Source organism: Pleurodeles waltl, chromosome 8, assembly GCF_031143425.1.
Source record: "Pleurodeles waltl isolate 20211129_DDA chromosome 8, aPleWal1.hap1.20221129, whole genome shotgun sequence".
Lineage (NCBI taxonomy): Eukaryota > Metazoa > Chordata > Amphibia > Caudata > Salamandridae > Pleurodeles > Pleurodeles waltl.
The window spans coordinates 1,513,334,870-1,513,360,651 of NC_090447.1; the positions used below are offsets into that span (position 1 = coordinate 1,513,334,870).

At 48.1% G+C, this 25,782-nt stretch overlaps 1 protein-coding gene across 2 annotated transcripts in view; it reads left to right on the forward strand.

The window, feature by feature from the left end:
* Positions 1-25,782, forward strand: part of PTGFRN (prostaglandin F2 receptor inhibitor) — a 378,388-nt gene that overhangs the window by 256,317 nt on the left and 96,289 nt on the right. For both annotated transcript variants that reach the window (XR_011194649.1, XM_069202804.1), the window contains exon 6: positions 6,147-6,548. Coding sequence is in view for 1 of the 2 variants with exons in the window: in XM_069202804.1 (XP_069058905.1) it covers positions 6,147-6,548 (402 nt within the window). In the remaining variant the exon portion in view is untranslated. The remainder of the gene's footprint in view (positions 1-6,146; positions 6,549-25,782) is intronic.

Here is a 25,782-nt window from a genome sequence, read left to right on the forward strand (position 1 = left end):
TGATCGAGCGCATAGAAGGCTCAAGGAACTTCCTGCCAAGGAGACTTCAACACTGATGCCAAATAACAGAACAGAAACAGTCAACATAAGTCAAAAGGATCTCTATGTCAAGAGAAAAACACAGTGCCTCAGTGCCAGAATGGAGGCCTTGATGAGAATGCAGTAAGAGTTCGACAACTCTTTTGAATCGACCTAAAGGCTCCAAGAGAAAAGGACACAGAACAATAGGTGATGGACTTAGACCAACCATTTGTACCCAAAGCACAGGAGGAGGACAAGGAAGAATTCTTCAAGTATGGGAAAAGAAAGTTCTTTTTTTTTTTTTTTTGCAGGATCCTTACCAAGTTGGAGGGATTGGCAAGACGTATATGCTGATTTGCCAGAGGAAGGGGGTAGATTAAAACCTGTCCAGACCGTCACCCTGATGACATTACTACATATAATGCAGTTATAAATAGGGCAGCAGACACCTGTGGTGTTCAGCTGGAAAAAGGTCAGTCGCAATCATATTTACTATTAGAGACATTATCCGATCATAAGAGAAATTAGTGCCTATCCATGTCGCCCAGAGTCCTGAACCAGGGTCGAGAGGCGTTCAAAGAACCTGTGGCTGTACTGCAGTAGAAACAAAATACAGACGCTATATTACAGGCGCTATACTAGGCGCTATAGGGAAACATGGCAGCAGGCTCAGTAATTGTGACTACAGCAGGAAAGAGGGCAAATGCTCCCACCTCAACAGCCCCCCCAATAAGGAGAGTTAGCGATTAGACATGGTGGGATGAAAGATGGCGAGGTCAGATCAGCGCAGTGACGCATAGCTAACTATTGTGCTATTCATCCTTTACGCCCATCAATAATGCAACGAGATTGATGAGCTTATGCATAATTTGCCCAAAGAGTGCAAAGGGAGGGCAAAAACAGTGGCCAAGAGGGTAAGACTTGCCTAAAGTTAACATTAGGTGCTGCAGACACTGATAACTCTGCGTAGCAACTAAACTGAGGCAGCAGGCCGGACTGAGGGGGTCTGATTTTAAACAAGAGGTTCAGGACTCAGACATAAACATACTTCTTACCAAGGGCAGCCTTCCTGGAAATGCAGCTGATTGCAAGAAAAATGACATTGAGAAGGCAAAACCACCTGGGACTTTCCAGAGCAAGGAGGACTTTCATGGAGGACTGGCCCAAAGGAGGAAAATACCAACAAGACGAGGTGTGCCACCTTCAACAACAGAAGCATCGTTCACATGACACAGAGTGGCCGGCCAGCCACACCACCACAGTGGAGGAATTCACTGCCCTCACAACACGCCTTTCCTGGAAGAGGAACCATCCATAGGGGCGTGCATCCTCAGCAAGTGATTTTACTCCACTATCCCACCTACTCAAGCCAGGAGTAGTAGGGTGGTTGGAGGGTTTCTCCAGGAGAGAAAGATCACCTCTGGCAAATGGGTATTAATCTGATCCATCGCTATTGCGTAGAACAGCTAAGCGACCACCTACAATAAGAGGAAGCGGAACCCGCAAGGAAGAAAAACTGCGCTTGCAACAAGAAGTTAATGGCCTCCTTAAAAGACAGGGCAGTAGCAAAATACATCAAGGCCCATAGTACTTAGTAAATGCAAGGGCACTTAACAGATCTATCAAGATAAACCAAACAAAAATTCAAAACAACTTTACTGCAGGAGGCCACCGCTCTCATGCAGACATGAGACTTCATGGCAACCATAGACCTCAAAGGTGGCTGCTCGCACATACCCATTAGAAGAAGGACACCAAAAATTGCCCTACCAGGTTTCCCAGCTCCATACATGAAGCTGCGTATGGACAGGGTTCACTATAAATTCAAGGTCCTACTCTTTGGATAAAGTCTGCACCAAGACTTTTCTCAACGTGTCTACCTGTCGTGGCTGTGAATCTCAGAAGGGAGGGAATACATGTTATCCATATCTGTATGACTGGCTAGTAAATGCGAAGTCCTTCAAATGGTGCAGAGAAACTATTTCTCAAGCTAAGATTCTCCTTCAGCAAAAATAATCACCTAACTGGGAAAAGGAAAAAACTTTCATAGGGGCAGTCGTAAACACATGGAAGACGGAGGCATTCAAAGGGAGTCCAGGGACTAACCAAGCAAGCTCGTCTCAACCAGAAGGGTCGGTGTCCGACGGTGAGAACAGTGGGGAGGATGGTGGCTTATGTCGGCATCTTGCCTTCCCTTAATACGCTCAGCGAGACAACACACGAGACTACAGCAGGAGTGGCTGCACCAGTTATGGTTGCAATCAGCTGGGAGTTGGTGGGGTCTAGCTGTGTTCACAGAAAGAGATGCAATGGTTGAATATAAACATTACAAGGGGGAGACCCAGGGGCGTGGCTTGGTCAGTATGATTGGGGGTTGAAGGGGCTTCAGATTTCCCAACAGTCACGCAGGACATCTTTTTAAAACACATTATATAAGAAACAGGGCATGAGGGATGCTTAAGGAGCATGGGAAAGAGATAGGGGTGCAGATTGTTAGGGGTACTTAAAACACAATATGTTTCAAACTAATCAACATTTTTAAGGCCTTATAAACATGAGAGAGGGAGAGACTGAGAGAGTCAGTCAGTCAGTGTTGGCATGTAAAAATCCAGGTGAAATCTGAGAGACACTACCCGACTGAAAGCTCTTTCATCCATCTGTTTACTACAGAATATATATTTTAGGGGAGTCTAACACCCCCAGTAGACCATTCAAACTACTGACTCCTCCAGTAACCATTACCACAGACGCACCCCACATAGGGTGGGGTGTTCACATGGGAAAACTGAAACCGAGGGGGCGATGGAGCCCAAAGGAAGCAGTGCAACACAAAACTGTGTTAGAGCCCAGGAGCATTTTTAGGGCAGTAGGCCTTCAATGCACATGCAAAAGGAAGGTCGGTCCAAATGCAGACACGAAGCACAGCCACAGTGTTTTATCACAACCAACAAGGAGTTGCGTGCTATCGAAACAAGCGCAGGATATATGGAAGTGGGTTCTAAAAGGGAGGATGGCGCTAATTGTGATGTACCTACTCGGGGAACAGAACTTAGAAGCAGACAGAGAAACCCCACAAACAATTGGGGGCTTATGAGTAGTTCATGACATCTTTCAGAAATGGGTTGCACCACACACAGACTTGTTTGCACCCCAGAAAAATGCAGAATGCCAAAGGTTCGCGTCCAGAATTCACCACCCGCAGTCACCAGGAAATGCACCGTCGACAGAAAGGTCGGGTATTTTTGCCTACACTCTTACAGCAGCCCCATTGATACCATGAGCAATACAGAAATGCAAGCAAGCATGCATGGAACTAATCATGGTAGCCCCTCATTGGGCGTCGCAAATAGGATTCTCAGACCGAGTGGAAATGTGCAGGGCTGGTTCATGAAAACTCTGGTACATCCCAACCTACAAACAATACAGGAAGGAGAACTTTTCCATCTTGAGCCAGCTAATCTGAACTTGCAAGCCTGGTTCTCAAATACATAGAATTTGGTTGTTTAGACTTACCACCAAGGCCCATGGAGATACTTAATGAAACCAGGAGGCCTACAAGAAGGTGTAATATTAACAAGTGAAGCAGGTGCAAACGTTGGAGTAGCAAGAAGCCTTAATAGAGACATAGCAGTAATCTTCTGCTAGACAAAAAGCTCTCCTACGCCTCACTGAAGGTTCACTTAGCAGTCATAGTGACATATACAAGGAGTTATCTTCACCACACTCATCATAGAACATTTCCTAGGGGGAGGGCATCCCCCCGGACTAAGAGAATCCTCAATTTGCTGATGACACAACTAATGAAGGTACCTTTGAACCCATGCATGATGCAGAAGTCAAACTATCCAACCCCGGAACCCATCTTCTTAGTAGCTATGATGTGCTAAGGAGAGTTAGTGAAATGCAGGCTCTTACAACACAGTATCCGTTTCTACAAACCCATAATGATAAAGTAGTGATGAGAAGAAATCCACAGTTTACACCAAAGGTAGTATCACATTTTCAAATTAACCATACAATACACTTAAATGCTTTCTTCCGACAACCCAAGATGCATGAGAACCCTATATATGCCGGATGTGAGACGGGGAATTATGTATGACTTGCAAAAGACAAAACCTATCAGGAAGGGAGATCAGTTTTTCATCTTCTTTGCAGAAGCAAGTGGTCTCCAACTATAAAGGGGACTCGTGCAAGAGGGACAGTCCAAACAATTTAAGACTGTTACAAAACAGCAGGAGTAACATTGAGGGAGAGGTCAAGGTCCCACTTGACGAGGAAAAAGGAAGCAACCCAAGCCTACCTAGTAAATGTATTCTTAAATAAAATCTGCACGGCAGCCACACGGTCTTCCGTACACACCTTCACACAACAGTGCTGTGTGGACATCTGAGCCAATACGTAAACTGTGGCGGGCCAACGAGTGTTGAAACACTTGTTTGCAAATACACAATTTAACAACCCCAGCCTCCTGATAGAAAATACCGCTACAAAATCAATTCACAGCGCGTGAATCTAGAAAAGATTCTCCCTCAAAATGAAAGGGTGACTTAACCAGTAGGAGTAGTTTTACAACTTGAAGATCAGCTTGTTGTTTGGGCTCCTGCAAGCTAACTTTAATTCCCTTGAGCAAAAACAGAATATCCCATCCAAGTCCATGAATCCTTAGTGGTGGCTCTCTCAATTAACCGCATTGACATGTGTTTCACTCAAGGAGTTTGTTATTTTTTAAAATATTTGCTTCTTATTACAGGTTCATATTGCTTTATACTAACTTTCTTGGTAAGTGTTTCTGGTTTAAAAAAAAAATTCTGTGGACAATTTCATTTATCAATCTATGGAAATAGACATGAAACTAAAATATACCGTTGAAAAATACATTGTTTAGTCACCATTTTAGTTAACTGATTGATACAAATGATAATGTTTTATACAATTGGAAAACATTTTGGGACGCATTGCATTGTTTGGATTACATGGCTCTATAAACAGAAAAGCCAAAAAATCTAAAGTTTGCACATTATTTCACCTCAATCTATACATTGTCATCATCTCTGTTTTTATATAACATCATCATAGATAGCGGAGCTACCCCTGAATGTGGACTTGACAGCAAGTGCCTCGTTTCCATAAACAGCTGAAGTGTCCCTAGATCTGGTTGTGAAACGAACACCTTGCTTCTGTATACAGCTGAGCTATCCCTTAAATTGTAGATGTGATGCCTTATTTCCATAGACAGCTGAGCTATCCCTCCGCTTCGAACGACAAAATATTAATTGTGGTTCCATTGACGGCTGAACTGTCCCTGGACCTGGAAATGACAATAAAGCCATCTGTCCATTGATAAGCTTTTCACAGAGGGATAGCTTTTAACTTATCTTAATTCCACAGACAGCCGAGCTATCCCTCAACCCGGAAGAGGAAATCATAGCGTGTTTCCAAGGACAACTGCGCTGTTCCTTAATCTGGAAGTGAATATCACACCTTGCTTCCACATTCAGCTGATTCTCCCTTCTACCTGAAGTGGGATAACCCCTCCATCTCCGAAGAGAGAACAATGCCACGTTTCCATTGACAGCTGAGCTATCCTTGCATCTGGGTGTGGAAATAATACCTCGTTTCTATAAATGTCTGAGATAGTCCTTCGTTCAAGATTTAAAAAAAACGATACCTAGTTGCTGTTGACAGCTGAGCTATCCCTGAATTTAGAAATTAAAACCAAACTTTATTTTGATAGACAGCTGAGCTATCTCTCCACCTGAATAGACAGACAGCTTAGGCATCCATGACCTCTAACTGGACATGGGGACCATTCCTCCCTCGCAGAAGAGAGCATTGCATTCTCTTCCTACAGACAGGTGAGCTCTCCTCGAATCTCAGAGAGGAAGTCATACTGTGCCCCATGTACAGATGAGTGATCCCCCTTACTGGAAGAGAAACTCATACCTTGTTTCCAGGCTTGCTGATCCATCCATTCTTAATAAGCACTGATTATGTGAGCATCATTCTCCCTCCAGCTGAAATAAGATGATGCAGCTATTTTTGGCCTCCTTTCCTCACCTCCACACATGTGCTCCTCTTATGTTGATGTGTTTTTTACTCTGTGATGTTGCGTTTCCTCCTAGATTACCGGCTGACTGTCCAGGCGCTACAAGAGAAGCCCCACTCCACCCCTGGGAACACGTTTCAGATGAGCTGCAAGGTGTCGCCCCACAACATCAAGGCTCCGCGGTTCTCAGTGGTAGTGACCGCAGAGAACCCGCCCGCTTCCTCCATCAGGATCGTCTCCCTCAGCCACGACTCGCTGGTGCGACTGGAGGACTGGAAGGACCCGGCGCGTCAGGACGCGGTGGTGCTGGAGCGGGTTCAAGAGGACCTGTTCCGCTTCAGGATACATCAGACCCAGCTTTCAGACGCCGGGCTGTACCGCTGTGTGGTGACGGCGTGGACCCTCGGTGGAGGTGGAACGTGGCGAGCAGCCATCAATGCCACGTCAGAACCTGTCAAGGTGGAGTTTCAAACTTCAGGTGCGTGAGATACTGAAATTATTTGCTTCAGGGGGCCGCCTATGGCAGAAACCTATTTCATAACGTGTTTTCAAATGCACACCTGAACTTTGTTGTTTTTTCTTAAACACTTGCAGCAGGAGACCCCCCCAACACCAAAACAAGCATTTTCAATGTGATGGGTCTCGTGTTTGCTTGAGTTAGAGCTATAATTTTGTAAATTCCTAACTGTACTTTTCTTGCCACATAAATTGAAAATGAAAAGTAGAACAGTTGACATATGTTAGCCTAATCAAAGCGCCACGGCCGTCATGAGCGCGAAGGAGAGACACAAAAGGAAAAAGAAGTTCACTCGCAGTGAAACGTATCGGATATCGTGCAATTATCCATGTAACATGGTCAATGTTCAAGGCGGTAATACAGCTGCTCCAAGGAGAGACAAAGCATTTACCAATGATAAAGAATTTTTGAAAGGCAAGCCCACGAATAAGTGTGTGATGGGCATGAGGTGGCCATGGTTAAAAGCGAACAGATACAACAGGCCACAGCGCTTGCGCGCGCGACCTAAAAATTACCCCTGGGAAATGCTTGGAGTTGCTCACCTGGCTGCAAACCCTATTTTTCAAATGTAAAATATTTGTTAATACTGTCTTACAAAACACTCTTAAAAAAATAATGTAACTCCAACATTCATGATATAAAATTCAGTGTATATTTCCACTTAGGCTCACATGATTGAGTCTCAACGCTTTGTGCCATTTATATTGCAAAAGCTAACATAAGCAGTAGCTTATCCCGTGGGCTAAATGCAGATGGGTGGCAAGAAGCGCTCTACGAATGTGTTGAATGAATGAATAAATGGAGCAACATATACACCAGGCTGCCTGTGTTCTGCCCCTAGGTTTACTAGGGAACAACGTGTGGTTTAGGAGTATAAACTCACTTAGATTTAGGCACTATCCTCCTGGGTCAGAAGAACACCAAACTGATGGCAATGTGGGAATATGTCCCTGTGAGGATGCGACCCTGGGTGGGCAGTCGAAGACCCGCGTTGAATGAACCTTGTAATCAGGGAGAGACAATGTTTTGATCAGTGGTTACCAGGGACAGGGATTCCTATCACAGGCCATTCATGAGAACACTTGGTCTTGTTATATATTTCGTGTTTTTGTCTATCGTTTGTCCCCTCACCATAGCTTCAGTGTATTCACAGATATATGTTTATTTTGTATTATTACATTAGATATTCATTTACAGTGTTTTATTATCAGAGTATAACATTAGCTCATATGTTATATAGAATATTAGATATTCATTTGCAGTGTTTTATTATCAGAGTATAGCATTAGCTCATATATTATATAGAATATTAGATATTCATTTACAGTGTTTTACTATCAGAGTATAGCATTAGCTCATATTATATAGAATATTAGATATTCATTTACAGTGTTTTACTATCAGAGTATAGCATTAGCTCATATATTATATAGAATATTAGATATTCATTGACAGTGTTTTACTATCAGAGTATAGCATTAGCTCATATTATATAGAATATTAGATATTCATTTACAGTGTTTTACTATGAGTATAGCATTAGCTCATATATTATATAGAATATTAGATATTCATTTACAGTGTTTTGTTATCAGAGTATAGCATTAGCTCATATTATATAGAATATTAGATATTCATTGACAGTGTTGTATTATCAGAGTATAGCATTAGCTCATATTATATAGAATATTAGATATTCATTGACAGTGTTGTATTATCAGAGTATAGCATTAGCTCATATATAGAAGTGTGAAGTATGTATTTCAGGCTTGGAATAGGTGTGAAGATGCTGATGGTAACACTACTCAGCAATTGTGCAGTATTTTACAACCTGCATCACAATATTTAACATTTAAAGACAGTGTCTGGAAGTGTATTTGCACTGGGCTCTCAGTTATGACAGGAAGTTGGATCTTCAAGCTCTTAGGGAGTTTGAAGGCCTGGAACTGATGTAGCGCTGCAGACCCAAGGCTGAGGGTTGGCCTTGCTGCCTCTTATCTGAGCTCCAAACACACAATGGAAAACAGACATTGGAAGGCCTAGTCTAGCAAACAGTGCACAGTAAACAAACTTTAAAAAATCCTGTGTTTGAGGTATTTCCAAGCTAACTTAAGAAACATAGCACAGTGCTTTAATATGGAATAGGTTTTACTAGGCGCTGTAAACCTGGGGAGGGATTTGAACATAGTTTGTATTGAAGGCATCAAATATGCTGTCATTTTTTTTCTTGTGTTCACTTTGATTTCAGCTGTTGCCATAACAGTTCTGTTTATTTTGCTCACGAACTGTACCCACATAATATTAGCTAGGATGTTCTTGTGTGTGAGGGAAAGGTTATAAATAATCCTTTAGTCCAGTGGTTCCCAACCTGTGGTCCGAGGACGTCTGTGGGTCCACAAAGCCTCCTTGGGGGGCCTGTGACTGCTTAGAACATTAAATAATATAAACAGATTATTAAAGTGGTTAAATGTACAACTGAAAAGTGTTAAAGGTACTGTAAAATATCAAGGAATTTGAAATTGGATACCAAAAATTAAATTAGTACCCTCAGATTGATTTGTGGGGGCGGTGCAGCTGCACCAAACAAAATATAGTATGAATGATGTGTGGCTTCAATTGAATTTAGAAAAGCTCTATCCTTCCTATTAAAATTAAAACCTTTTTTTTATTTATATTTCTTTGCAAATTAAGTAAAATGTGTTATAATGTGTGTATTTGTTTGATGAATGCTTGTTTTTGATTTTTTGTGTGTATTGTTTTGCGATTCAAATCGTCAACAGTATTTAGGCCGGGGTCCCTCGTTCTAGCAATGACTCAGTGGGGGGTCCGTGGATTCCAATAATGATTCAGTGGGTGGTCCCTGAGCTCCAGTATTGATAAAGTGGGGGTTCACAGAAGTCAAAAGATTAAGAACCACTGCAGTAGTCTCACAGGAGCAAACGTTGCTGAAAATGCATCTCTCCCAGACCAGAGTTGGAGGAAACGTGAGGTACAGTCCCCCAGCTTTTCTTCTTCATAACTATAATTTTGCTAATGCTTGGATCTTTTAGTGGGCTGGATTGTCCAAGCTTGTGTTGTATTTCCCTTTGAACAGGGGTTCTCAAACTTTTGACTTTTGTGGACCCCACTTTATCAGTACTGGAACCCGGGGACCCCCAGTGATTCATCATTGGAATCCGGAACCTGGGTCTAAACACTGTCATGATTTGAATTGAAAAACAATTCACACAAAATACAGAAACAAGCATCCCATCAAACACATGCACAAATGATAACCCATTCTGCTTAATTTGCAAACAAGTATAAATAAAAATTGTCCGCACTGCATTCTGTTTGATGCACCTGTACTGCTCCCATGAATCATTCTGAAGATACTAATTTAATTTTTAGCCTCCAATTTCAAATTCTTTGACATTTACAGTAACTTTTAAAATAATTGATTTCACATTTAGCAACTTAATTTATATACCCCTTATTAATCTGTTAATATTAATTTCTAAGCAGTCGTGGACCCCCTGAGGCGGCTTCATGATCTCCCAATGGTGCCCGGACCACAGGTTGGGAACCGCTGCCCTAGAAAGGTTTGAAAACGTATCAGCCGTCCATTGATACTTTGAACCCTTTTGATCGTCAGTAGATCATGATCGATGGATGACCTGCGATCAAGCCTGGATAGCCTTGATGCACCTTTCGTTAGCTAAGCTATACGAGGATTTGTTGAATGTTGCTCCAGCATTGACCATGATCCAGTGGAAGATTCTCGGTTCTGGGTGACCGTGACCTCTTCTGGACGCTCCGTGCAGCAGTGTGTCTCGTGTTTGTGGGTCAGCTTCTTAAGCTGGCCCTCCTGCAGGTCCTGGCAGCAGTCTGATAAGGCGTTTCGCTGTTCGTTTTGTGGCCAAAACTTTTAAACCCTGGCTGTTCACCAGGTGGTCTGGCTAAAATATAAACAGTGTGCCCTTGACGTGTTCTGAATTTAAGTGGAGCTTTCAAACTTTTCCTCAAATACTTAAAATCTTCTTAAATCTTAAAATACTAAATAATCTTCTAGTCACTCACAGAAATCAACCAGATTTACTTTCTGTGCAGAGCTGTGGTAATTGTCTGGTTAGCTGGAGCTCACGGGCGCAAACCTTGGGATGCCCTGAACCTTCATCTAAGGCAGTGATACTCAAAGTACGGCCCGAGGGCCACATGCGGCCCCCAGAAGAATGACTGCACTGGGCTGCTGCTTACTTGATTGAGAGGTAACATTAAGAAAGATGCTAAATAAAAGGCAAGTGTTTATTTACACTAACTGAAGTGAAAGAGAAGCAAATAAGGTGTCCTGCACCACTTAACTTTAGGAGCACAGTAATTTTTTAAGATATTGTGCAAAAAACTTGTAGAAATATGATACCCTTGTCAAACACGCAGATGTGTTTTACCTTAGTAGGTCAGATTATATTGGTGCATTCAGAAGTATTTTTAAAACTGATAGCTTTAAGAAATGAACGTAGAAACATTCATGCCTCCGCCCACCCTGACAGCAATGCCAACAGTGAGCTGAGATGCAAGCTGGTTGTCGCATAGAACCTTCTGGGTGGTCCGGGTTGTGAGTACACAGCGACAGCATTATACTCTATTCAATCAAACCCAAGACATTGTTTTGTTCAGCGGGTATCCTAAACTTGTGCATTTCCAGGTACTCTGATATGTCATACTGAAGAAAAAGGAGGTAATGTGGAATTAGACAATTGTCTAGGATCACACAAATTGGTCAGTGGGAAAGCCAGGACTAATCCCAGGTTTTCTGGTTTCACATTGTGTAAATCTATTTTATTCTAATTCAGTAATGCTTTCTTTTTACACTCAAATCTCCCAGCTTAACGATAGCGTCCACCTTAACACCTCCTCTCACAAAGCCCCACTCCCACCATGTTGGCATCAGTGTGGCCTTCTGGCTCACCAGAGATCACACTTTGCGGCCCCTGGGAAAATGTTTGTGAGTACCCATGAGCTAAGGGCAGGAGCCAACTACACACATTTCAAGAATACTCTGAGATATCATGCGACGGTCCAGGTCAGTGGATGACGAATGCTCCAGAGGAGGTCCCCTTGCACCCCTCAGGATTCCAGCTGTATTAGTCTGCGCCCTTTATTGCTTTTCCAACTTTCGAGTACTCTGAAGTAACTCAGGTGAACGATAAATAAGGGTGGTTCCACCATCTGGTCACTCCCGCCAGGCTGTGAAATTCTGGCTCCCACGTGCATTTAGGCAGAGGGGCATTGAACAGAATTAGAACAAGCATTTGCAATGCAACGGGTCTCGCGTTTGCTCATGTTCGACCTATTCCCATTTTAAACTCCTACCTGGACTTTTCTTGCCACATAAACTGAAAAGTAAAACAGTTTCACCTAAGCGTGCCCACTGTCCCAATGAAGCGTGAGGGAGACACACAAAAGGAAACAGAAGTTCGCTCACAGTGAAACCTATCGGCAAAAGTGCAATTAGCCATGTAACAGGGTCGATGTCATGCAAATCGCATGACTACTGCGCAGCGAGATCGCGCTGCCTGCGAAATAAAGATAAAAAGTAGTTCAGAAACCATATGGAAAACATGGAGCCTCGTATGTTTTCAGTAGTTGGTCTGTGCGCTTGAGGAGGGCTAAACACCAGAAAAGGCATGACGTATGTGTGCCTTTCACAAATGAAATGAAGCGAATTGTAAAAGGCAAGCCCACGAACCAACCAAACTGATGGGCATGACATGGGCGTGGTTACAAGCCCACAGAGAGATTACAACAGGGACAGAGCACTTTGGGCACTGGATTCTAAAAATGCATGGGGTGTCTGGTGTGTGCCTTGATTAATACTAACAACGTTTGCAGACTCAGGGGGTTCCCTTTTTGTCGGGGTACCTTAGAAATTGTCCTCTGCAGAGGGTAGATGCTGTTGCGTGTCATATCTGGGTCATACATGGCAACAGACCCGATTGAGGTGGGAGACTCCCGAATTTATAAACCAAAAATGGCTTTGTTTTTGCCGTCTCCAACTGAAATTGTCTCTTCTTCAATAAAAGTCAATGGGGGAAATACGCCCCCCATTTTTTTATTTTAATTATTATTTATTTATTTTTTTAATCTACTTCCCTCTTGTAAAATGATGGATGCTCGGTCTGTCCAGTGAGGAGCGGGCGGGAGCTGATGTCTTGTCAGAGGGATGGTGGTCCGGGGACAAGGGGCCTGATGTGTCTGCTGTGGGTACCACGGGGTGACCCTGCGGCTGCCAGTCTGCCCGGTAGGGGTCGCTGTCGCTCCTGCTGTCGGCGCTATAAATACCCTTACCCTGCTGAGCTGGCTGGGCCAGGGGGGGTCTCTGCTGACAGGAGATGTTTAAAAGGTCAGGGCAGCTCTCCGGGGATTTAAATCAACAGGCCAGGGACCTGAGGGGGAAGCCCCCGCTCCTAGCAGGAGGAGAGGCGCTTGAGGTGGCGGGCATCCCCCTCCCCAGGGTGTAAAGTACATCCCGCCGCACAGCAAAGGGCCCGACGGCAGTGCCCAGCGCAGACTGTGCCTGGGACCCGACAGTGCCCCTCTCTACCTTTCTAGCAGCCCCCGCAGTCGCGCTTACCCCGCTCGGGGGCATCCTTTGGGACCCCCTTTTAGCTGCCATTTGAAACAACTTTGAATTTTGTTAGGCACTTCCTGCTAAATCTAGCCTTTTGTTGCCAATTAATGTCGCATGATGTGTAAAAGCTTGAGGCGCAGAAATACTCACCCCTAAGAGAGAGGAGATACTCTGCTTTCTCTGGGGGGCCAAAGGAAACTGCCCACTTTCTCAAATCCTTAAGGGGGGGGGGAAGGGGCTGCCGACGTCGGAGCTGGGGAACCAGGTTCGAGTCTCGGCGTCGCCTCAACTTTCCGTCATTCTGACCAAATCACTTCATCTCCCCGTGCCCACAACTCAGCCTCTTGGGACCCCAGGGGTGATTTGGCGCGGTTTACAAACCCTGGATTTATTTAAAACATCCTTGCGATGTGGTTCTTGGCGCCACTGGGTGCCCCCGTAATCGGAGCCACTTTTGGGGTAGGACAGTGACAATGTTGTCATTTCTAAAGCACACCATTCACATGTAGGAGTCTAGGCGCTAGATGGAATCCAACCTGTTTGAGGAGGGCTGTGCTGAGTCCAGAGGAGGATCCCGAGTTTCCTGCAAAGGTTCCCAGGTTGGTGCTGAGGAATGTCCTCAGGGGCACCAAATTGCCTCACTTAGCGGCAGAGGTGGTCCTTTTAACACGAGGGCGGCAAAGGGCCACTTTACCCCGGGGTGTCAAACATCCTGGCAGCTGCCATGGTTCCCTAGAGCTTGGCGGTAAAATGAAGCACCCCTACGGGTCTGCACATTTATCGATTTATGGTTGTGGGTGCGGTATGCTCAGGCCCCACTGGAATTATGCGGTTATGCGCCTGCGGCCTTTTTATACATGATGGATTTGCCACATAATCCATTGTCAGCCACATAATCTGCAGTTTAACCCAAAAAGTTGTTTCTTGTCCAAACGGTTCAAAAGTTACTAAAACGCAGCGAAACGTGTTGGAGAGCAGTGGAAGGCCCTTTGCAGGGTTGCACCGGGCACCTTTCGCATGATTTACTCAATCGTGCTGCATAATTTTACGTTCTTCTGCCGCATAATTCTAGTGGCTCTGGGTATATTCACCTACTCACAGGTAAATTTCAGCCTCTTGAGCAGGAGGAGACTATCCTGTTATATAAACAGCACTTCCTGCCAGGTTATGTCCTGTGACGTCACTGCCTCGCCAAAGCACTTGCGAAGTAATTTCCAATAATTCCTTCATAGTGTTTATAAGCCTGACAGTATCCGGCTTGTCTGTGGTTGCAGAATGTTGGCCAGTGTGAAGGCACTGCATGAACGGAGGCGTCCCCTCTGATGCCCGGTGTGGCACGAGGCAGTTCGTGCATTGGTGAACTGTGCCAGTGCAGATCATGGATTAAACCGTGACAATGTCTCTGCAGCCCCTGCCTGTGCAATTACTGCCCGCTCCTCTGTCATTACTTCCTGTCCCTCAGTCATTACTTCCTGTCCCTCAGTCATTACCTCCTGCGCACCTGTAATTACTTCCTGGAGGGCCCCTGCAGTGACCTCCCCTGCCATGGGTGAACAATAGGCCTTCGCTCCTGTGTGCCCGGGCGCTGCCATGTGACACGCGCAGCCCTTTGTTAGCTCGCTGTTCATGGCAGCATGTCCGTACTTGAGATGGGGCCAGGGGTGAGCCCGAGGGGCCGGTGAAGACCTGTGCTGGCACCGGCAGGGCGGTGACCTCAGCCTCCCTGCAGCTGGAGCTGCACATCCTGAAAGTATTTGGCAGACACTGTACCCTCGTCAGCTGCTGGGGCACCTTACACCATGTATGGAGAATCGTGTGCAGCCGGAGGCCTGAAACTGCAGAGCTCTGGGGTGGGGGTGACCGAAACTTCACCCTCCCATAAAAGAAACAAGCATTTGCAATGCAAAGGGTCTCGCGTTTGCTCGAGGTAGAGCTATTGGCGTTGTAAGTTCCTAACTGGACATTTCTTGCCACACAAACTGCAATAAAAAGTGGAACAGTTGACATATGCGAACTGATTCAAAGCGCCGTCGAGAGCGCGAAGAGAGAGACAAAAGGAAAAAGAAGTTCGCTCGCAGTCAAAGTTATCGTCAAAAGTGCAATTATCCATGTAACGGGGTCGATGGCCAAGGCGCTAACAAAACCGCCCCAAGGAGGGACAAACGTAAAGCAGTTACCAACCAAAACAAAGGATTTTTGAAAGGCAAGCCCGCGAACGAGTGATAGTGATGGGCGTGCAGTGGGCGTGGTTAAAAGCCCAGATACATAACGACATGTCAGAAAAACAGCGCTTGTGCACTGCTATGCTCGACCTAAAAACACACACGCACTTTCACTTATTCGCTGCAGCTCATCCATACGCCAAGTGTTATGCAGAATCATTCTTGGCGGTGGGGGCAGACAGACGGGGGTGCAGACAGGGGCTACTAAGCAGCTCATCAATATGCTGTTTTATTGCAGCATAATCCTTGTTTAATCCCCGTCCCCCCCCATGGAGGTTCAAGTTGTTTACCACCGGTGTCCTGGGGTCTGTCCTACTATGACTCTGCAAGCCGAGCCGAGTAGGCTTTACGCACTTGACTGTCAGGATACCAAGGGCGATCAGTCACAGGCTCCTTAGGGAGGATGTGTGGGAGGCAAAAAATTCTGAACGCAACAATCAAGCAACAGGCACCAAACCTTAATGTCCAGTCCAGCAGTTTGTGCCTTTTTTAGAAAAAGCAAGTACTTTAATCCCACAACAGAACAATACACAATTTAGTTTGTTAAGAAACATTGGTTTGTATCACTGATTGATTTATATCTAAGGTGTTGCACTGTCCACACCTGCATCCTCTCTTCGGCAGGTATCCCTAGGAGTCCCCAGTATCTGATGGCCGAGGCATGGATTAGGCACACATGCACATTACTGCTCGCGACCACGCCTGATACGTGGCTGTTCTAAGCTGAGTACTGCGCAGAGAGCCCGGGGACCAGCGAATGGGAAGGGTCGCCCATGACTGTGTTCTCTGAAACTGCCTGCTTTTTCTGCGTGCTGAGCACTACAAGAATACTCTGGGCCTCTCCTCCTCACCAGTGTCTCCTGCTGCAGGGCCAGGCAGATTCCTTCCCTCTCTCAGAAGGTAGGCAGGCTTCTAGGCACCAGGCGACTCTCTGCGTCCACAGCAGACAATGCATACTTCAGTGACGTCCCCTCTCCTCTGTGAGATGTGGTATCAGGCCACCACCAGGCCTGGCTATGCAGTAGCCCTTTAAAGACGCTTCGTGCCTTCTCATTTTGTTCAAGAAGAACTTTGGGCTGGAACAAAGTGAGGTGATTTCAATTCTACATTTACACGTTTTCCAGACTGGGGATGTGGTTCCCCTGTCTCAAACTGCAGAATGGGTTCAGGTTGGCTCTCCTTCCAAGAGTCCTTCCCAGGCTGCTCCCCAAAGCAGTCTTTGTGTGAAGTGATGCTTCTAACACCTGGTGCCACCTGGGCTATGAGAAGCTGGAAGTCCAACCACATGGGCACAGTGACGTGTGAGATCTCTCCACCTGGCTGTCAAAGGCCTTTCTGAGGCGCTAATCAGGGACAGACAAAAAGGGGAGCCTGGCCTAGGAACTAACATGCCTTGAAGAACAAAAACTGCAGCCCTACCATCTGCCAAATGGCAGTGCTCAGGAAGAAGTAATCCACACCTCCTAGCTCGCAAAGTCTTCTTGGAAGTTTAAAGTTCTGTTTCCAGCCTCCTCGCTTCGGTGTCTGAACCTCCACCCTCCAGCCACGCAGGAATGCTGGCTGCCTGGGGAATCTGCCCTCACTCTCCATCTTCTACCAGGCTAGTCCGGGGCCATCCAAAATGGATTCCACAGGCTTCAGTACTCCCACTCATACACCCATAGCGCTTTACAGCTGCACATGTACCACATGCATAGTACACATGTCACTCACTGACCATACGCACAGGATGACCGTGCAAGATTTGTGGCACATACAACTGTAGAACTTTACACTGTGGGGATCAGTAGGACGCTCTCTCATTGACACAGATGACATTGTCTGGTTATACTGAGGATTCCGAACACCGAGGTCTGAACCCCCACTTTGTGTTGCACCCCAGAGAGGGGCGGGTGTTCTCTGCTCACTATGACGGCACGCTTGATGTGCACTTCCAGGTCACAGGACAGGTCTTGGACCTCTCAATGTCAGGGACAGGCCTGAGCGCTGCACATGCTAGATGGTGCCCTGCCTCGGTCAACATAAGATTCAGGATACCAGAATCCTCTGCGGTTGGGCCCTCGGGGCAGGGGACAGGCACACAGACCATGCAGGGGACATCTCGCTCTCTCGAGTGAGGTTTTCTGTGGCTGCGGTGTGTACCTACATTAACATTAAGCCTGAACGCTGCCGGGTGACATGAAATTATTTTAAAACAAACTTCCAACACTTAAAATGAATTGTTCCATGTGAAGTCTGTCTGAGGCAAGTACAGCAACAGACTTGCCAGCTCTCGAGGGGATGCTAAAGTTTCATTGTGCCAAAAGTTAATCTTTTAATGGAAATGTTCCCGGGTGACACTCCTTTGCAGCCTGGAGGGGTGTTGGGGTGGCCAGGATTGCGACAAGGTGAGAGTCGCCTCTAATCTACGACCCCTGGGGTAGGTCTGCAAAAAAGGCTCACCCCTGACCTTCACCCCTCCTCACATCAACCTTTCCCCCCCTCAAGGAATCCTCTGTTCCCCGACTCATCTCAGACTAGCTAATACTCCAAAAAAATATATATATTTCTGTTTTATTGTCTAAACGTGCACATCTGGCCAAACGTGTTGTCCTCCGCCTCCCACATGTTCCTGCAACATGTAGTATATTCTAAGGGATCACTGCTGGCCTGTGTCCCTCCTCCGCAGGCGACTGGAGGGCTCTCTAGATGTTTTCAGGCAAGCAGAAGCACAGAATTTGTGTTTTTAGGCGCTTTAAATCCAACATTTGGTACATCTCTGAAGGGGACCCCGATACACCCCCCTGCTCCCCCTCCCGTGCCTGTCTGCGCAGAGTTCCAGTCTGGGGAAGGTGCAAGCTGTAAACCACTTTACACACTGGTGACAAGTGCCACAGCCTTCAATTAACACCCCCCCACTCCTTGGCCTGGGAGCAGACCCTGCAGGGAGCCCCTACCGGCCCCTCCAGCATCCTGTACTTACTAACAACAGATGACTGCCTTGTGACTGAGCCCGCCCGGCACCCAGAGAGCTGGTAGTGAGAGGGCAAAGAGTGAATTTGGGAATTGGGACACCCAATAAAAATAACCACAACTTGTTATGTGTAGCTTCAAGTAGCACACGAGCCACGTCTAAACGCGGCTAATGGATGGTGTTGTTACTTTAACCCCATGTAACGGTACTCATTTTACAACCCGACGGATGTAAGGCCAGTGCTTAATTTGAGCCGGTGCTCGGAACCGTACTTAATTGACAACACTGGCTCTTATGAGAGCGGCCGCATGCTGGTGCTGTTTGTGTATTTTAGAGATGATAAGGACAGTTGTTTATCAATTCAATATACATTAAAAAATACCTGCCGCCCACTCCATCCTTTTAGCGTAGGGCCTCGAGCAGTCTGAACTGGCACGCTTGTAGCAGTGTGATGGTTGGTAAGTGTGTAGAGACTGTCATTGGCAGTGCCGGCAGCAACAATTGGTGGTGCAAACTGCAGTGCTCTCCTGACAGGGTCCTGGCACTTACTGCTATTTATTATTATTATTTACAAATTAAGCACTGTGTAAGGCTGTGTTAGCTTCGCATGGATTCAGACTTGTGAGTTGGAGATCACAGTAGATGTCAGTGGTGAGCATTTAACTCACTTAAGCATTTAGCCACCTCCACCCATCCTTTCTCTGGCGTCACCTCCACACTCTCACAACCTTCCCTCGACAAAGTGCACCTCGGAGGGAGTTGAAACTGGTCTTAAACTCTTTCCAAAGCGCAGAGCCCACTCCCGCTCCCCAGCCCTTCCGGCCACCGGTGTGAAAGGGTAGTGAACTGCTATTAGGCGGATGCCACCGGTGGTGGGTCTGATACCTTGTGCTACTCACCTGGTCAGAGGCTCTGCTCATGAGCCAAGGGTCTTCTTCACCTGGTCCTCGCTATGCCAACGGCCTCCACTGGTCATGAGCCACCCTTCTCCGCCCGCTCATCACTGTGCACCCAGCCTCCACTGGTCATGAGCCACCCTTCTCCTCCTGCTCATCACTGTGCACCCAACCTCCACTGGTCATTAGCCACCCTTCTCCTCCCACTCATCACTGTGCACCCAACCTCCACTCTTCATGAACCACACTTCTTCTCCTGCTCGTCGCTGTGCACCCAACCTCCACTCTTCATGAGCCACACTTCTCCTCCTGCTCATCACTGTGCACCCAGCCTCCACTCTTCATGAGCCACACTTCTCCCCCTGCTCATCACTGTGCACCCAGCCTCCACTGGTCATGAGCCACACTTCTCCGCCCGCTCATCACTGTGCACCCAGCCTCCACTGGTCATGAGCCACACTTTTCCGCCCGCTCATCACTGTGCACCCAGCCTCCACTGGTCATGAGCCACACTTCTCCGCCCGCTCATCACTGTGCACCCAGCCTCCACTGGTCATGAGCCACACTTCTCCGCCCGCTCATCACTGTGCACCCAGCCTCCACTCTTCATGAGCCACACTTCTCCTCCTGCTCATCACTGTGCACCCAGCCTCCACTCTTCATGAGCCACACTTCTCCCCCTGCTCATCACTGTGCACCCAGCCTCCACTCTTCATGAGCCACACTTCTCCGCCCGCTCATCACTGTGCACCCAGCCTCCACTGGTCATGAGCCACACTTCTCCGCCCGCCTCCACTGGTCATGAGCCACACTTCTCCGCCCGCTCATCACTGTGCACCCAGCCTCCACTGGTCATGAGCCACACTTCTCCGCCCGCTCATCACTGTGCACCCAGCCTCCACTCTTCATGAGCCACACTTCTCCTCCTGCTCATCAGTGTGCACCCAGCCTCCACTCTTCATGAGCCACACTTCTCCCCCTGCTCATCACTGTGCACCCAGCCTCCACTGGTCATGAGCCACACTTCTCCGCCTGCTCATCACTGTGCACCCAGCCTCCACTCTTCATGAGCCACACTTCTCCGCCCGCTCATCACTGTGCACCCAGCCTCCACTCTTCATGAGCCACACTTCTCCGCCTGCTCATCACTGTGCACCCAGCCTCCACTCTTCATGAGCCACACTTCTCCATTCACTCATCACTGTGCACCCAGCCTCCACTGTTCATGAACTACACTTCCCCTCCCACTCATCACTGTGCACCCAGCCTCCACTCTTAATGAGCCACACTTCTTCTCTGCCTGCTTACCTCTATGCACCCACCTCCACTCTTCAATAACCACACTTTTTCTCCTCCCACTGGTCACTGTGCACCCAGCCTTCACTTTTCATGAGACACATTTCTTCTCTGCCTACTAATCATTGTGCCTACGGCCTCCACGCTTCATAAACCACACTTCTCCTCTCACTCATCACTGTCCCCATGGCCTCCACTCTTCATGAACCACACTTCTTCTCCTCCTACGCATCACTGTGCACCCAGCCTCCACTCGTCATGAACCACACTTCTTCTCCTGCTCGTCACTGTGCACCCAGCTTCCACTCTTCATGAACCACACTTCTTCTCCTCCCGCTCGTCACTGTGCACTCAACCTCCACTCTTCATGAACCACACTTCTTCTCCTGCCCGTCTCTGTGCACCCAGCCTCCACTCTTCATGAACCACACTTTCTCTCCTGCTCGTCACTGTGTACCAAGCCTCCACTTCATGAACCACACTTCTTCTCCTCCCGCTCATCACTGTGCACTCAACCTCCACTCTTAATGAAACACAGCTCTCCTCTACCTGCTATTCACTGTGCCCCAAGCATCCACTCTTCATGAACCACACTTTTTCTCTTCCAGCCCATCATTGTGCACCCAGCCTCCACTCTTCATGAGCCACACTTCTTCTCCGCCGGCTCATCACTGTGTACCCAGCCTCCATTCTTCATGTACCTCACTTCTCCTCCTCCCACTCATCACTTTGTACCCAGCCTCTACTCTTAATGTAACACAGCTCTCCCCTGCCTGCTATTCACTGTGCCCCAAGCATCCACTCTTCATGAACCACACTTTTTCTTGTACAGCTCATCATTGTGCACCCAGCCTCCATTCTTCATGAACCACACTTCTTCTCCTCCAGCTCATCATTGTGCACCCAGCCTCCACTCTTCCTGAGCCACACTTCTTCTCCGCCTGCTCATCACTGTATACCCAGCCTCCACTCTTCCTGAGCCACACTTCTTCTCCGCCTGCTCATCACTGTGTACCCAGCCTCCATTCTTCATGAGCCACACTTGTTCTCCTCCCACTGCTCACTGTGCACCTAGCCTCCACTCTCCATGAACCACACTTATCCTCCCGCTCATCACTATGCACTCAGCCTCCACTCTTCATGAGCCACACTTTTTCTCTGCCCACTCATCACTGTGCACCCAGCCTCCACTCTTTTTGAACCACACTTCTCCTCCCACTCATCATTGTACACCCAGCCTCCACTCTTAATGAACCATAGCTCTCCTCCGCCTGCTCATCACAGTGCACGCAGCCTCCACTCCTCATGAACCACACTTCTCCTCCTCCTGCTCGTCAGTGTGCACCCAACCTCCACTCCTCATTAACCACACTTCTCCTCCTGCTCGTCTGTGTACACCCAGCCTCCACTCTTCATGAGCCACACTTCTTCTCCGCCCACTCGTCACTGCACACCCAGCCTCCACTCTTAATGAACAACATCTCTCCTCTGCCTGATCATCACTGTGCACCCAGCCTCCACTCTTTATGAGCCACACTTCTTCTCTGCCTGCTCACCTCTATGCACCCACCTCCACTCTTCAAGAACCACACCTTTTCTCCTCCCACTGGTCACTGTGCACCCAGCCTCCACTTTTCATGAGACACATTTCTTCTCTGCCTACTAATCATTGTGCCTACGGCCTCCACCCTTCATGAACCACACTTCTCCTCTCCCTCATCACTGTCCCCATGGCCTCCACTCTTCATGAACCACACTTCTTCTCCTCCTACTCATCACTGTGCACCCAGCCTCTACTCTTCATGAACCACACTTCTTCTCCTGCTCGTCACTGTGCACCCAGCTTCCACTCTTCATGAACAATACTTCTTCTCCTCCCGCTCATCACTGTGCACTCAACCTCCACTCTTCATGAACCACACTTCTTCTCCTGCCCGTTGCTGTGCACCCAGCCTCCACTCTTCATGAACCACACTTTCTCTCCTGCTCGTCACTGTGCACCCAGCCTCCACTCTTCATGAACCACACTTCTCCTCCCGCTCATCACTGTGCACTGAACCTCCACTCTTCATGAACCACACTTCTTCTCCTGCTCGTCGCTGTGCACCCAGCCTCCACTCTTCATGAACCACATTTCTTCTCTGCCTACTCATCACTCTCTCCTCGCCTGCTCATCACTGTGAACCCAGTCTCAACCCTCCATGAACCACACTTCTTCTTCCCCCACTTATCATTGTGGCTGCAGCCTCCACCCTTCATGAACCACCCTTCTCCTCCCGCTCATCACTGTCCCCACGGCCTCCACCTTTCATGAGCCACATCTCTTCTCCACCCGCTCATCACTGTGCCCGCGACCTTCACTCTTCATGAACCACACTTCTTCTCCTGCGCGTCACTGTGCCCCCAGCCTCCACTCTTCTTGAACCACACTTCTTCTCCTGCTCGTCACTGTGCACCCAGGTCCACTCTTCATGAACCACACTTCTCCTCCCGCTCATCACTGTGCACTGAACCTCCACTCTTCATGAACCACACTTCTTCTCCTGCTCGTCGCTGTGCACCCAGCCTCCACTCTTCATGAACCACACTTCTCCGCCCGCTCATCACTGTGCACCCAGCCTCCACTGGTCATGAGCCACAGTTCTCCGCCCGCCTCCACTGGTCATGAGCCACACTTCTCCGCCCGCTCATCACTGTGCACCCAGCCTCCACTGGTCATGAGCCACACTTCTCCGCCCGCTCATCACTGTGCACCCAGCCTCCACTCTTCATGAGCCACACTTCTCCTCCTGCTCATCAGTGTGCACCCAGCCTCCACTCTTCATGAGCCACACTTCTCCCCCTGCTCATCACTGTGCACCCAGCCTCCACTGGTCATGAGCCACACTTCTCCGCCTGCTCATCACTGTGCACCCAGCCTCCACTATTCATGAGCCACACTTCTCCGCCCGCTCATCACTGTGCACCCATCCTCCACTCTTCATGAGCCACACTTCTCCGCCTGCTCATCACTGTGCACCCAGCCTCCACTCTTCATGAGCCACACTTCTCCATTCACTCATCACTGTGCACCCAGCCTCCACTGTTCATGAACTACACTTCCCCTCCCACTCATCACTGTGCACCCAGCCTCCACTCTTAATGAGCCACACTTCTTCTCTGCCTGCTCACCTCTATGCACCCACCTCCACTCTTCAATAACCACACTTTTTCTCCTCCCACTGGTCACTGTGCACCCAGCCTTCACTTTTCATGAGACACATTTCTTCTCTGCCTACTAATCATTGTGCCTACGGCCTCCACGCTTCATAAACCACACTTCTCCTCTCCCTCATCACTGTCCCCATGGCCTCCACTCTTCATGAACCACACTTCTTCTCCTCCTACGCATCACTGTGCACCCAGCCTCCACTCGTCATGAACCACACTTCTTCTCCTGCTCGTCACTGTGCACCCAGCTTCCACTCTTCATGAACCACACTTCTTCTCCTCCCGCTCGTCACTGTGCACTCAACCTCCACTCTTCATGAACCACACTTCTTCTCCTGCCCGTCTCTGTGCACCCAGCCTCCACTCTTCATGAACCACACTTTCTCTCCTGCTCGTCACTGTGTACCAAGCCTCCACTTCATGAACCACACTTCTTCTCCTCCCGCTCATCACTGTGCACTCAACCTCCACTCTTAATGAAACACAGCTCTCCTCTACCTGCTATTCACTGTGCCCCAAGCATCCACTCTTCATGAACCACACTTTTTCTCTTCCAGACCATCATTGTGCACCCAGCCTCCACTCTTCATGAGCCACACTTCTTCTCCGCCTGCTCATCACTGTGTACCCAGCTTCCATTCTTCATGTACCTCACTTCTCCTCCTCCCACTCATCACTTTGTACCCAGCCTCTACTCTTAATGTAACACAGCTCTCCCCTGCCTGCTATTCACTGTGCCCCAAGCATCCACTCTTCATGAACCACACTTTTTCTCGTACAGCTCATCATTGTGCACCCAGCCTCCATTCTTCATGAACCACACTTCTTCTCCTCCAGCTCATCATTGTGCACCCAGCCTCCACTCTTCCTGAGCCACACTTCTTCTCCGCCTGCTCATCACTGTGTACCCAGCCTCCACTCTTCCTGAGCCACACTTCTTCTCCGCCTGCTCATCACTGTGTACCCAGCCTCCATTCTTCATGAGCCACACTTGTTCTCCTCCCACTGCTCTCTGTGCACCTAGCCTCCACTCTCCATGAACCACACTTATCCTCCCGCTCATCACTATGCACTCAGCCTCCACTCTTCTTGAACCACACTTCTCCTCCCACTCATCATTGTACACCCAGCCTCCACTCTTAATGAACCATAGCTCTCCTCCGCCTGCTCATCACAGTGCACGCAGCCTCCACTCCTCATGAACCACACTTCTCCTCCTCCTGCTCGTCAGTGTGCACCCAACCTCCACTCCTCATTAACCACACTTCTCCTCCTGCTCGTCTGTGTACACCCAGCCTCCACTCTTCATGAGCCACACTTCTTCTCCGCCCACTCGTCACTGCACACCCAGCCTCCACTCTTAATGAACAACATCTCTCCTCTGCCTGATCATCACTGTGCACCCAGCCTCCACTCTTTATGAGCCACACTTCTTCTCTGCCTGCTCACCTCTATGCACCCACCTCCACTCTTCAAGAACCACACCTTTTCTCCTCCCACTGGTCACTGTGCACCCAGCCTCCACTTTTCATGAGACACATTTCTTCTCTGCCTACTAATCATTGTGCCTACGGCCTCCACCCTTCATGAACCACACTTCTCCTCTCCCTCATCACTGTCCCCATGGCCTCCACTCTTCATGAACCACACTTCTTCTCCTCCTACTCATCACTGTGCACCCAGCCTCTACTCTTCATGAACCACACTTCTTCTCCTGCTCGTCACTGTGCACCCAGCTTCCACTCTTCATGAACAATACTTCTTCTCCTCCCGCTCATCACTGTGCACTCAACCTCCACTCTTCATGAACCACACTTCTTCTCCTGCCCGTTGCTGTGCACCCAGCCTCCACTCTTCATGAACCACACTTTCTCTCCTGCTCGTCACTGTGCACCCAGCCTCCACTCTTCATGAACCACACTTCTCCTCCCGCTCATCACTGTGCACTGAACCTCCACTCTTCATGAACCACACTTCTTCTCCTGCTCGTCGCTGTGCACCCAGCCTC